General features: G+C 38.5%; 1 protein-coding gene across 5 annotated transcripts in view; it reads left to right on the forward strand.

The window, feature by feature from the left end:
- The window catches only part of SWT1 (SWT1 RNA endoribonuclease homolog), a 33,365-nt gene that overhangs the window by 2,111 nt on the left and 16,391 nt on the right, over nt 1–14,863 (forward strand). For 4 of the 5 annotated variants that reach the window (XM_062004272.1, XM_062004269.1, XM_062004267.1 and 1 more), the window contains exons 3-14: nt 2,257–2,315; nt 3,797–4,550; nt 5,287–5,352; nt 5,478–5,534; nt 6,136–6,265; nt 6,383–6,484; nt 8,014–8,202; nt 8,782–8,875; nt 10,019–10,155; nt 11,364–11,512; nt 12,616–12,754; nt 13,701–13,846. In XM_062004272.1, the coding sequence (XP_061860256.1) occupies nt 2,257–2,315; nt 3,797–4,550; nt 5,287–5,352; nt 5,478–5,534; nt 6,136–6,265; nt 6,383–6,484; nt 8,014–8,202; nt 8,782–8,875; nt 10,019–10,155; nt 11,364–11,512; nt 12,616–12,754; nt 13,701–13,846 (2,022 nt within the window). The remainder of the gene's footprint in view (nt 1–2,256; nt 2,316–3,796; nt 4,551–5,286; nt 5,353–5,477; nt 5,535–6,135; nt 6,266–6,382; nt 6,485–8,013; nt 8,203–8,781; nt 8,876–10,018; nt 10,156–11,363; nt 11,513–12,615; nt 12,755–13,700; nt 13,847–14,863) is intronic. The other variant, XM_062004271.1, reaches the window with a different exon arrangement.

Consider the following 14,863-nt stretch of genomic DNA (forward strand, 5'->3'; position numbering starts at 1 on the left):
TGTCTCAGTATAAACCAAACCAGCTTTACCCAGAGCTGTCTGGAGCAGTCTGCATAGCTGCCCTTGGTAATATGGTCTGGATAACACCAGGTGATATGACAGTCATAGTAAACAGACACCTAAAGAAGTCTGCTCTAAGACAATATTTACTCCAAACTGATAATACTAAGAGGAAAGTAACAGAAGGTTTGCTTGAGATCATAGAATAGTTTGGATTGGAAGGGACCTTAAAGATCACCTTTTTCCAAACCTCCTGCCATCAACAGGGATGTCTTCCACTCAACCATCCAAGCTGGCCTTGAACACTCCAGGGATGGGGCAGTCACAGCCTCTCTGGGCAAGCTGTTCCAGTGCTTCACCCTCCTCATGAAGAACAACTTCCTAATATCTAGCTAAATCTACCTTCTTTCAGTTTGAACTGTTATGTCTTGTCTTGTCACATGCCCTTGTAAAAAAATCCCTCTCCAGCTTTCTTGTAGGCCTCAGGGAATTATCAGAAACTTTTGAGAGAAAAAGGGAGCTGGGTTGAAAAGAAACACTAAAAACATCGTGAAACTCATGGTTCTAGGGCCATAGGCCTCGCAGAGTCGAACTGGGATTCGTACTGCCAGAAGTTGTCCCACCAGCATACCAGCCTCCACCTACCCTGATGGAGCACCTTTACTGCCAGGCACTGACAGTACAGGGCAACCATCCCTTAGACACTTACACCTTGAGGGGTGTGTATGTGACCTCCCAGGGGGCCTTTCTCACTAGTGTGTGCATCAGCAGCTGGTAGGAAGTGGAATGTCTGCACACATGACTGGAACACCCACATGTTCAACAGCACGAGTGTATATGCTGAAGTGTGTTGTATGAGTGTGTGAAATCAAAACTTTCTGGTACCAAGTCATCTGATCTAGTCTTGTTTTGTACTTATCTATTACTATATAGCTATCTATTACTGTATTTTTTGTGTTATATTACAAGTACTGGTCCTCAGGTGTAGTCCATGGATTGCTAGTTCATTGAGTGGTTACTAAACCAATAAAATGCTTTAATTCCTGTTTGATTATAATAATGCTCCAGGAAGTTCAACCTGCAAGTTGCATGGCTGTGATTCTTGGTGGCAGCAGCCTTTAATAGCCTCTTAAGTGGCAATTTCCTTGATTTTTACCGCTGTTAGAACTCCAGAACCAAACAAAAGCAGAAGTTCTCAAAATTCCCTTAGTTCGTTAGGACTTCACTGGTTTCTGCCACTCTTTATTTTTTTTTTTTTAATTAAGTGCTTTCTACTGTGGAAATAAAATAGCAAAGGCTTCATAGGCCTTTGCCAGACTTCCTAGTTTGGAAAATCTCTGTCGCAGTGACCTAATGGCCTCACTGAGTCAGCATGACCCAGTTATTGGAGTGAGTTGTTTGTGGAAGGATGTATTATCTGGAGCTTCCTTATCTGAATTAATCCATGTGTTATCATTCTCTGTTGTAATCTCATATACCCTGCTGTAGTTTTGGGGAAATTGAGTCATATAACCCAAAGGTGTATAAAAATTACCTGCCTTGTTGCCAGAGTTCATATCAGCAGAGGTTGTCATTTTGCTGCTTTCTGTTTTCTCCCATAGCTGCAATAATAAACTGCTTTCTGTTACAACGTCATCTAAGTCTCCTTCCAGCTGCTCTGCAACATGAATGTGACATTGCTTGCAGTACAGACACGCCAAGCAGTGATACAACTGCTTTCCAAACAAAAACCGTTCAAGTTCTTTGGGGGACTTTTTGGTTTTTACTCCTAACCAGGCCTAGAGTTTCACACTGTTCCACCTGATCAGTAAATGTGATGAGAATTCGTAGCACGTCTCCTCTGCACAAAAATCCTCTTTTTGGCCTTACCTAGGGGGTAGCTGGAAGCAGACTTCAGATAACTTTATTTTCCCTAAACATTTTTATAAATACACAACAATGTATGTCTTACATACTGATAAACTTGTAGAGTTCCTCAAATATGTGAATCTTAAATATGTTCAGTTAGTTTGAGCTTTCTCTATTTATAACCCAGGTCTGTGTGCCACATTTGTTTTTACTCCTTGTGTTGTTCTTAAGTACAACAAAGTCTATATGCTAAATTATAGCAAGGTATGTGACTGCTTTTTTGAAGGTTAACTTACTCAAAACCATAGTGGATCTGGTATGAAGCAATAGCTTGTTCCATCTTATCAAGATTTGCTTTTAGTTGTAGTTTTATCTTTACAAGTCCTTGGATGTTTTTCCTTCTTTCAGAGCTCTGAAGACACAAGGTCTTATAGCCATACTATGAAAGGAGAGACAGAATTTCAGAGGTAACTTTTTGCTGTTTCAACACACTAAACATCCCATTTTATAGAAATACTCATTCTGTAGAGATTTGAAACCTTTACTATGTTTTTACAAGATCTTCAGTAGAGAAGATAGGGCTCAGGTTTTTTGAACTGTATAGTGTATGCCACTAGACTTCAGATGAGTTAAGAACGATGTCCTTCCAACACTGCTGTCATGAAAAGATCCTTTTTTTGTTTGTTTTGAGCACTACCTTGTTGGTCTGTATGACATATACATATTTTGTTAGGAAAATAAGCTCCAGTGAAAAGCTCCAGTGAAGTCTGGAGGATAATTCTGCAGTGAACTTAGTACCTTTAATAGATTCCTGTAGTCCTGATGGTTTCGTTGATTTCTCCTGATGATTGAAGTAATTGATTCCAAGGCAAAGAAAGCAATCTTTCACCTTGAGTGCAGCAAATATGAACAGTGTTTGGAAACTACTTCATACAAAGTGAGAGCATTCTCACAGATCCTTAGATGGAGAAGCTTTGGATTGTTTCTGAATCATGGCAAAAACCTTGTTAACACCTTCTCTATTAGCCTGGGTTTGTAAGTTATAGAATGTTTGGCTGCATCTATACATGCTGCTAAGCGCTGTTTATTAGTACAGTATGACAATAACCATAACCCAGTAACCTTTTTCATACCAAAACTCTGTCTAGCCCACTGCTCCATTACTGACAGTGGCCAGCAGGACTTGCATAGGAAGGGGTATATGAAACAAGGTGACTTTAAAAATGATTTTTCATGTGACATACCCTTCCACCTTCAAAGAACCAGTTAGAGGTTTCCTAAATCAGAAGTTGGATGCCAATCAGTGCATTGAAGTTACCTGTCCTCCATGAATTTGCCAAATGGCCTTTGCCTCCCCAGTATTTTTGACAGCACTGTTACAGAGTAGGGTAGAAACTTTCTGTAGGTATTTTAAACCTAGTGTGTGGTAAATTTAGTATTTTATCTGCTCTTACAAGAAAGTTTCCTATTCAGTTTTCATATAATTTATGATTTCTGATTTTGCTACATTCCTATCAGTCATTCCTTTTCCTACTATCCCAGACTGTTTATCCCGCACTGCTGGAGTGCTGTGCAGCATTTGATCAGTGCTACGCCACCAGGCTCAACTGCTGCACACCCAAATTATGGATTGACACAACTCATCTATTATTAAACTTGAGATAATATGAAGCTAGATTTTGTAGGGTATCTCTCAAACTAATGCAGCAGAAGCTTTGTCTCAGTTTTGTAGGATAAGATGAAATGTTAAAAATGCTATGTCAAACTATTTCAAAGGACGGATGTGGCTTCAGGTTCATACTTAAGAGCATATCAAACTGGTACTCATAAATACTTAGCTGTAACTGCCTAAGTCAAATGTGGGCTGGATTGGTTGGTTGGTTTTTTTGTTCTTTTACATTAACTGAGCTAGATTACATGACTTTTTTTTTTGGTAATGTTTCTATAGATTCAAAACAGAGAATGATGGGCAGCAGAAGAAGCAAGACCAAAGTCCTAAAATTTCTTATGGTGCTGATGGAAGATCCCGAGGGAAATCTCCAAACAGAAGCAAAAGCACGGACAATTCTTTAATCCAAACTGAAAAGAGGAAGAAAATAGTTATTCCATTTAAAGCCAAAGAAATTAAACATGGGAAAAGTACACGCGCTGCCGACATAGTGACTACGAGCAGGGACAGTTACAACAATAGTCGTTTTGATGGAACAGAAGGAAAAAGACTCTGGCATAGCTTTGCAGTTCAGAGAGACAAAACATTGAAGAAGAAGGCAGAGAAAGCTGAACTCTGCAAACTAAAGTTAAAAGCAGAACAAACAATGTTGGAAAAATTCAAGTTGCCTGTGTACGATTCCCATGTGCCACACAAAAAGGCAGAGGGATCAAAAAAACAGAGTGAAGGTTTCAGAATTCCAAAAAAGTCACCTGCTAGCTCTGCAGGGGCTGTGTGTGACGATAGGCCTGTCTCTAAGAAGCTGAGAACATTATCTAGGACTTGGGAAGAAGAGCATGAAGAAGGCTATAAGGAGCTTTCTAAGAAAAAATGCCGTGTGACTAAACCTACACCAGCACACTCTCCAACTGAATCGCGCCAACGATGGGAATCTTGTAAATGGAAAAAACAGCATGCTGATTCCAGTAAAGCTGCTGGTAATTCAGGGACTGAAGAGAGGGCCTTTGGAGCCACAGCATTACGTTTTAAGCAGGTAATCAGAAGCCAGTTCTTCATGTTACACGTTTCAGGCTAAATTTGGATTGGCAGGCATTTTTTATATAAGCAGATGGTCTTCTTAGAGATTCCAAACTAGCTGAATTTTGTTATTAGGTATAATGGTTATATGATTTTTGAATGAATGAACTGAACCCATGAAAACTTGCCTGCCAAACAGGTGCTCGTTGCTGGCAAAGGGGTGCCAGGAGAATGTGTGTGGGGGTTTTTAATGTTCAGATGGAATTTGCCGTGTTTCACTTTGTGCCTGTTGCTTCTTGTCCTGGCACTGAATGCTGCTAAGAGTCCAGTTCCACCTTCTTTAAACTCTGCCATCATTGATAAGACTTCCCCTTCTCCAGACCAAACAGTCCCAGCTCATTCAGCCTCTTGTATGACATGCCCGAGTCCTTTAGTTATTTTAGTGACCTTTTGCTCAGTTCTCTCCATTAAATTCATGCCTGTCTTGTACCAGGAAGCCCAGAACAAGAGTACCATGGTCACAAACCCACAAGAGATTGGAGAAATAGGCTTTCTGTGTAAACCACCATATCTGTTTTAGAAGAAACCCATCCTTCTAAGCCCTTTTGAAGTGATCCTGTAGATGCTTCATCATGGGTATCAAAAATATGTTTTATGTTACCTATTTAGTTCACTTAGGAATCTTCAGTGTTCCCTGGAAAGCACTCTGAAAGACTGAAACATGTTCTTTTTCTGTTCCTACCTGCTTCTAGAATTTTGAGGTCCCATGCACATCTAAGCCCTACCAAGAAGCTGAGGATGTAAAGTCTGTCCAAAAGGTTAGTGGTGTTCTTGTTTAACACTAAAGAGCTGTTTCCAAAACCCTTTCTGTGGGGATCACTTGTCCCTCAGTCTTCCTTGCTATTTTGTGGTGTTGGTATGGTTTTTGTAATTTTTGCTACAGAGCTTTGAAGTCTCTCCACCCCTTCAAGATAATCAAAACCCAGAAGCAGACCAAGAGGTTCGTAATGCTTTAATTTGACATTTCTAAGTTGTATTTAAAACTCATGGCACTGAGGTTGTGTAGCTGGATGATTCCATGACCTTTCCTAGCATTTTGCATTGTTGACTTCTGATCTACACTTCAAAGAATTTTTTTCTAATACTGAGCAAACTTGGTAAAGTACTGCTCATCAGGAACTTTCTGAGATAAAGGATTGTCTTTCTGTTATTCTCTGCAACATTGGGAAGTCTTCATAGTTGCTTACATACTCTAGCTATCTCTTTTTTCATCCTCTAAATTTCAAGTTGGAAGAGAGCCTATTTCCTTTTCTAAGTAAACATCTCTTGGGAAACTTGTAGTCTATGAAACAAAGGCTTTGGGCACCAGGTAGAAAGGTTATAAATGAGTCTTCCTTCTAGGCCATAGTTTGGATGTCTTTTATGGACATTTTGTGTTGGAGGATGTGCAGAAGGTTCTCATTACTTTAGATGTGCTGTGCTAACTTAATCTTTTTCTTGCTTCGTTTTTATTTTTAACACAACAGCATTAACATGAATCTTTTTTTGTAACAAGTTGTGATTCCAGTTGATTTCCTACATGCAGGTTTTTTTCATTGTAGATGCAAATAGTTGAGGATTTACATGTTGCTCGTGTTCAGAAGAGGATGGCACTGTCTGTAGTACAGACTTGTGGAGAGCTTACAAGTATGGAAATAGATCTTCCAGAACAGGATCTAAATATTTCTTCTGGTATGTCATGATTTGATGTTCTCCAATATCTACTTGGAACTAGTTATTACAGTCAGTTAATGGTCTGAGTAGAGAGTATACAACTACAACTGTTTTTTTTTTTTCTTTCTCCCCCAGAGGCTTTTACTTCTGGTCTGAACATATTAGTGGTGATTGACACAAACATAATGATCAGTCACCTTGAGTTTGTCAGATCCTTGAAATCTGAGGATGTACCAGGTATGTGAATACATGATGACCAATGAGATATTTTAGGAAAAAACTCATGCTGTAAGAAAATCAGGCTACATGAAGGAAAACAAACCTGGGTTCCTTTAAAAGGCAGGCAGAAAGATCATGCTTATGAACCTGATTCTGTGAACCCAAATAGGCTGTCTCTTAAGGAAAGTTCAGCTAGGAAAATAGAACCTACTATGCTTATACCCACATGCCTGAATAGAATTGTGGTTGATATTCCTAGGGATCTGCATGAATCCTTAGATGTACATAAGCCTTACCTATTGTAAGAACATACTTTTAAGCCTTTCGTCCATTACTAGTGGTAATGATGTTTTCTAGTCTTTTTGTGGCATTATTTTTTGATAGAAATCTAAAAACACTTTTAAAATCTAAGAAGCAGGCAGACTATACTTTATTTCTGTCCTGGTAAAGGTCATAGAATTTGCGAGATCCATGAGCAGTTTCTCAGGAATTCAGATTGCAGAACCTGACTTCAATGTTTGGCTTTAATATGTTGTGAAGGTGTTAGTGATTTAATGTTAGCAGGATGAGGATGAGGATCGTGCCTCTCAGCTGTTGCTGGGCATGTTTGGAATCTATCAGAGTACTTCTGGTGCTTTGATGCTTTCAGCTAATGAACATATTTGTTCTGGCCACCTGGAAAATGAACAGGAGCCTGAGTAATTTTTAAGACTCTTCCCATAGTAGGAATGGTGTTGCATTGTGTAAACTGGGATGCCTTTTTTAGACTATTGTGACTTCCAGTTTCTGGTCCTGCACTAGACCCATTAAATTCAGAAGGCTGCTGATTCCTGGCCTAGTTGTTACAAAGCAGATGAGTATTAATGTATTTTTTCAAAATCATATGATATGTATGAGGAAGAAGACAGTTCAAATTTTGTTGTGTTTGAACCAACAGAACAGTCACTGCATTTCTGATATATTTAATATATAATACAGTTCAGACCACGCTTGCACACCAATAGAACCACAATCCAATATCCATACTTCCCTTTCCTCGCTCAGGAATGCTGGTTGGTGATTAACAAAAACCAGCACTACTTTTATTGGCCGTTTTTTCTGGCACAGGGACTACTGTAGCCATTCAGATGTTTTCAGCCTGTTATTTCAGCTGCAGTCCCCTTGCTTTAACATCTTACAGTGAATGTGTGACAAAGTGGTAATTGCTGCAAATATATTTGATAATATTGCTACACACTATTGTCAAAGCATTCTGTTGCTTAAAGTTATTTTTTCTTTTTTTTTTTTGCCTAATACTGTAATTTTTACCTGTAACCAGTGTAGGGCCAGTTTGAGGTTAGATTAGAAAGAGGAAAGTTGGCATTTTTCAGTTGTTGAATTATTAATGTTAGGTACTTTTGAGCATGGATTATACAGAATAGTCAGAAAAGATAAGTGGTTACCTAAAAATGATGTTTGAATTAAAAGTTATCTGCAGTGGTTTGCTTGGCTCTTCAAAATGTTTCTTGGTTGTGGTGTTTGTTATGTTGGGTTTTTTTAACTTCCAGGCATTGGCAGACTTGCCTTAATAATTCCCTGGGTTGTTCTACAAGAGCTGGACAACTTGAAGAAGGGGAAAGTGTTGCAGCATGTTCGGGACAAAGCTATCCCTGCAGTCCAATTCATCTACACTTGTCTCAAAAACCAGGATTCCAGATTGTGGGGACAATCCATGCAGCTTGCTTCTCAAAAAATATGTAAGATATGTGCAATTCATTTGTTCTGGATACTTAAGCCTTGCAGTTCATCTAGTGTGATCCTTGGTTGTAAACTGGAGTTTAATACAGTCATCATTCCGCAGTTTGCTAGTTGAAGTGAGCTAATAGCTTACAGCAGCCCTCAGGGTGTATCCAAGGCTGTAGTGTGCAACTACCTTATTCAGGTTAGGGCTTCGTTCACTATCATTTCATCAAATGTTTATCACTTGTAGCTACACCTGTTGGTGAGTGAGGGATTACTTAATGAAAAATTACTTCATCTAGTTAGTTTTACCTGTGAGCTAAGGATGTGTTGTGTACTTTTACTTTTGCCTTGATCATCACCAAATCCAACGTGCTCAAATTTACCCGTGGCTCATGTTACGCTTTCTGGCAAAACCATAGTGCTTTTGAGTCGAGTTACCTAGGAAATCAAAGCTGCCATTTGTGTTTTGCTTACACTTCTTAGTCCTTGTTTGGGGAGTATTACATTTAAAAACAGTACCGTGACTATACTGAAGTATTTATTATGTTGAGTTACTTCTGAATGTGTCAGCACTGTCTTAACTACATTTGCAGATGGCCTGAGTGACGAGAACAATGATGATCGTGTTTTACAGTGTTGTCTGCAGTATCAAAACCTCTTTCCTCAAGCTGTTGTCATACTCTGCACGTGAGTTCCTGTGTAGTTTTAGGTCTCTGATGAGGTGTATGTTGGTCTCATACTAAACACACCGTTTTTCAAATCATATCCTAAAATGAAGAGCTCTTCCTGAGGTGAGCTTTTTGAAGAGCAGTCACCCTCTTTGAAACTAGAGTAAAAGAATATAATTAAAACTCAAAGAGTGTAGACTTAATCACCTCCATGTGCCTGAGGCCTGAAGTAGAATTAAGTCTAGTCCTAGAGGAAAGGTGGAGATAGATTTGCTTTTGCTTTGAGGAGGATGATAGGCATTGAGGATTAAGCTTAGGGAAAATGGAGACAGATTTACCTCTATCCTTGTTTTGAGGAAACAGCTAACCTCTGAGTATTTATTCTTGATTTTATACAAGTCACACAAAGCTGTTTTTTAAAGGGCTAATATTCCTTGACTGGTGCTGTACACAGCTTGCCTTGGTCTTGGCTAGAACCTGTGTAGTTTCAGTATGTGGGGTTAAGACATCAGGCATCAGCTGATTGGTTGAAGTTGACATGTGGATTTGGTTGCTGCTGAGAATAGTATTTCAGTCACAGTATTTGTAGGGCAGTTGGCAGTGATTCTAGGTTTCTCTAAGTAGAGAGCAAGAGGTGACTTCTGAAGTGCTTTTCATCTGAGAATCTCTTCATCTTCCACCAGTATAAACAATAGGAATATTTGAGAAAGTACTAGGATCTAACTTTGCAGTGCATCTTTATAGTAGTTCTGCTGAAGCAGTGTATACCTCAGGGCAGCATCTGGGACAATGCTTTGACCAGTAGAACAGTAAGAAAGGGTGTCAAAAAAGAGAACTTTTTGTAGCAATCAAATAATATATTACTGTCTTACCGTTACAGCCTTGTTTGCATTCCAAGATTGTACCAACTGTAGTGTTTCTAGCTGATTTTTTCTTACAGTAAACCTAGAGCCCAAAACATTTTTCACTATGTTTCTAATTTTTTCAGAGCAGATGTTTTGGTTAATGTTCTGGTTTAATTTTTAGAACTGCTTAAGAAAAAAAACTTTGTATCTAATGAAGCTCCCAAGCTTACCAAAGAGAGTTTTTTCATTGTGTTGCTTCTATTACTCACTATATAATCATGTCAGTTTTATGTCAGTAATTTATTATCTTCTCCTAGGGATGATAAAAACTTATGTAGTAAAGCAATTGTGAGTGAGGTCAAGGCATTCTGCAAGGCTGATTTGGTTACTGCTCTACAGAATCTGAATGTAAACAGGCACCAAAAGTGTGTTGAGCTGCAACAGTCAAAGTGTGGTAAGTTTGTTTAATGTGCAGGTATACGTGTACTGGCATTGGGGATTGTAATAATGTGGGAGACAGAACAGTTTCTACCGTAACTTCAATTTTCATATACTTTGAGTCTTTAGGAATACTCTTTGTTTGGGGCAGATTTTTCCTTTCCAAAGGTAAATGGTTTTCTGAAAGTTGGAGACCTTTATTAAGACACCTGTCTCTTAAGAGGTCAAGGAAATTCAAATGTGATGTACAAAGACTGGGGCTACAAAGATGATGAGGGAACTAGGACATCTCTCTTAGGAGGAAAGGCTGTGAGACCTTTAGTCTGGAGAAGTCTGAGAGGGGACATTATCAATGCTGATAAATACCTAAGGAGTGGGTGTCAAGAGGATGAGGTGATGCTTTTTTTCTGTAATGTCCAGCAACAGGACAAGGGGTAATGGGCACAAGTTGGAACACAAAAAGTTCCACTTAAACAGAAGGAAGGACTTCTTTGGTGTTGAGATGAGTGAGCTCTGGCACAGACTGCACAGGGAGGCTGTGGAGTCTCCTCTGGATGCATTCCTGTGTGACCTGATGGAGGTGAATCTGCTTTAGCAGGGAGTTGGACTTTATGATCTCTAGAGATCTCTTCTGAGCCCCACCATTCTGTGATTCTGTATTTTGTCTTTATAGTTGTTTAAAAGGTGTCCTGAACTTTTTAGGACTGAGAAGAGGTTTTTCCAGTTGAGCCAGTTTGGATTCTGCTCTTTGTAGCTGCGAAATTGAGTATGCTAAGATCCCTCTATGCTTTATGCCAATACCAAATACCTTCACCTGAATCCTAAACAGTAGAACTTGATTCTCAGATTGCCTGTTCATTTTGCCAAAAATATAAATGCAGCTTACAGAATTAAGAAGTGATGATCTTGTACTTACTGATAACCACACTGACTCTGTATAATCTGAACTATTTTAGGAAAAAAGAAATGTGGAAAAAGATCACAAATGAATAATGTTCTGGGGAACTTAATCTTCTTGGTTAGTAGCTCCTAATTAAAAATACCTACAGTACGAGTAGGTGTAACTAGAAAAATTTGAAACCTAATTAGATGTAGCCCATCTGCTTTATAACAGAAATGTGAAGTGCAGTCTGTCTTTATGGGGGCAAGCTATTTGTGTACTATCAACATACATTAGATGCAGAAACACTTGCAATGAGTACCTATTTATCATTGGTTTGACAGATACAGAATTTGAGAAAACAGAAGATGGTGCTAGTCTCGCTCCACAATTCCCAAATTCACTTCCAGACCTTGAGAAGAACTTGGGAGAAGCTTTATCTTGTATTTTGGAGACAGAAATGAAAATTGCATTTGGAAACCTATGGGTGGAGGTGATTTCTTACATCATATTGCTTGATATTTCAAGTATTAAGAGGTTTAACTGTACTTGGTATTTTAATGATATTAGTGTTTGTGCTAAGCCTGACAGTTATGTAATTCACTGACAGTGAATATTTCAGTGTGTTTTAATAGTCTTTTAATAACATAACAACAAACATGCTGGTTGTACAGTGTCAGTTTTCAGAGCTGTTTGCATTGCATTAGATTTCTGTTTTGCCTATTCTAGGATATTTAAATCATTGCATTGTAAATACGTCCTTTAGGAAATTATTCCATCACGAGTTAGATAATATTGAAGCCCTGTTGTTGCAGGTACTTCATGCCCATCAGAACAGATGTTTTTAGTTACCAGGTGGATAAAATTGTTCTCAGCTGAATTGGTTACAGTGCAGATACAGAATTACAAGGGTGTTAATGAGAACCTCCCAACAGTTTTCCAAAAGTATTGTTAACAAAAAATAAAACTGATGTACAAGGCACTTTGAAGTTATTCCTGCTTTGGTTTAGATTCCATTTTATAGCTGGGAAGAGATAATTTGAATGGGATGACTGTTGTTCCCCAAGATAGAACTTTGATGAGCTGTTAAGCTTTTAGGCACTCCTGCTTAGCTGGATTGATTTCTGGTAAAATCTTTCCAAACTCTGGTTTCACTTGGAAGTAATAATTTTCAATTCTATTGCAGTATTACTTCAGGTATATATAGTTTCATCTAGGAGAACTCTTGTTTCTTCTTACTTTTTTACGACACTGGAAAGTCAAAGGCATACTTGCTGTTGTTCTGGCTTTTGTACACAAGTAATAGAATACATTGCTTTAAGAGATAACTAAAGAGTATTTGTTGTAAAGAGGATGTAAGATTATTATGCTGAGTTCTTCTATATGAGCATCTCTGCTTAAAGCTGAATTAAATATTTTATTAGTGCATGAACTTGTTAAATCTGAATATACCCTTATTTCTGAGCAGTCACTGGAATTCTACTCCAGCAAGCACAAATCATAACATTATTGAAGAACAGAGCACTTGTGAAATGTCTATGTGAAACACATCTATATGAAAGTCAGCCTTGGCATTGAGAACATACTCTTTTTCAGATCCTGTATCTGAAACCACCATGGACGTTGGCAAACTTGTTGAAGTGTTATAAAAAACACTGGATGGCTGTTTTTGGTTATGTTGTGCCAAGGAGTTTACTTTCATCCATTGAATGTCTCTATAAGCATCTTTGTACAGGTAAGAGTCTTTGCGAACATTAATTGTAAGCTCGTAAAAAAACCTTTCACTCTTCTGGTTTTAGTAGTTACAGAAGTAGATACTTTGAAAGGACAGGTACTCTATTAAAATAGTAATGTGTTCCTTCCTCCTTTTCCTCCTGGTCTAAAGATCACTTGCAAAAATAATGAAAATTAATCCTGGAATGTTTCTCTTCTCTCTTCTCCTCTCCTCTCCTCTCCTCTCCACTTTCTTCCCTTCCCCTACCTCTTCCTCTCCCCTTTCTCCTACTCTCCCCTCTCCTTTTTCCCTTGTCACTTCTGGATTTTTTCTACTTCCTGTACAAAGGCAGTAGAAGAAAATATATGAATGATCATGGCATGTAAGAACTTGCTCCACACATCTCTACATACCTGCAAAAATCAGGAGAACATTTTAATTAATGTGTATAAATGGTCACCAATGTCTCTAAACTAATTTTAAAAAGCAAATAATCTTTCTCTCCCCTTTGACACCAGGTTATGTGTTGCCAAATGATCTGAATTTGCCAACTAAATTATGGATGAGACTACTTCATATGGTAGATGAGGGCAGGGAGGTTTGTTTGCAAAAAAAAGCCAACAACAAAAAAGATCCCCTTTCATTTGTTCTAAGGATATGCAAGAATCTGACTTTAACAGATACACCACTTTGGGGATATTTCTATTACACAGAATTATTTAGATATGCCAGTTGATCCTCTTGGCAGATCCTGGGATAGAAAGTCTTGATTAAGAAGTGAGAAATCTTAACCTCACACAAGTTTCTCTTGCGATTGTTTTATCCAATACTTCTGAACTATTTTCAGAGCTTTTTATGTGCTTCAGTTCATCTAGATATTTGAGTATTAAATTTGCCTCCTAAGAAATCCTACCATCTAATACTCTTTTTCCCCCCCCTATTTCCTATATTAATATTTAAATATCAGATAAACCAGTTGACTTCTCAACAATGCGTGTTGTGCTCCAGGAAGCCAAAAAACTGTTCCATGCTTTCAGTTCAAGGTCAGACTATAATGGTGTGCTTCCCCGGGCTTACGCTGAAGTGAATAAGCTATACCAAACACTGACAGAGGTAAGGACAGCTTTAGTATTTATTCACCTAACAACTTTTGAAGATGCTCTATATTGATATTACAAACCTGGTTTAGGTTTCTAAATTATTCCCATAATTTCAGCAAATTATTGCAGGAATTGTTGTTGCTAAAGTGTTTTCAAAATGAAGAGACCTCAAATTTCACTTTTGTTTTCTCTTCCTGTAGCAAACAACTGACTTTCTGTATATCCTTGGTAGACTTCACCAGTCTAAATGGGATAGTATCAGGACAATGACTAAAAAACATTTTTCAGCTGCTTTCAGGAGAATGTCTTAGTTTTCTGTTGCATTTGTAGCAGACGGAAAAGGGTCTTAAAGCTTAAGATTAGAACTGAAAGTGTTGTTTCTACTTACAACGTCACTCCCATGCTACCGTTCGTAGGTGTGCTGTTTCAGCTTTCATTGTCTTGGTTACTCTAGTGCTACTCAAGAAGTATTATGTGCTTTGTGGTAGTGGCTGGGGGCTGTCCTGACAGTTTTAGTTTTCTGAGGAGTATGTCTCTACATCCAGCTCATCTCTGAGTTGCTGGGGAACTAATCTTGGTGTCTTGGTTTGCGGTTACTGTTAGTGTCATCTGTATTAGCCTGAACGATATAATAACAAGCAAGGATGACTGGAAATATTTGTATGTGTGGGAAAGAATACGGGTCAGGATATTTGCAAAAAAGTTCTTTTCAATTTTGGAGCTGCAGGAGAAGGGAGGAAGAAGGACAAGGAGAGGAAACATGATCTGGGGAGCGTTGGTTGTCTCCTGTGCTGTAACTTCTTTGTGTATCGCAATCAGACACCAAGTCTGCAGTTCTGTGAATGGTGCTGCTGTAAGAAGCAGGGTTTCTGTCTGAAAACTTGTTTCCTCCTGCTCTTCTCCTGGCAGGTTCACAAAGAACTGCCCTTATACAGGCTAGATTGGGCCAGATCAGTTTCACTGTAACCTGGACTAATTTTCTGAACCAGTTTACAAAACTAGTAGATGAATACTTTGTGCTGTTGCAGAG

Source organism: Colius striatus, chromosome 10 (assembly GCF_028858725.1).
Source record: "Colius striatus isolate bColStr4 chromosome 10, bColStr4.1.hap1, whole genome shotgun sequence".
Classification (NCBI taxonomy): Eukaryota; Metazoa; Chordata; class Aves; order Coliiformes; family Coliidae; genus Colius; species Colius striatus.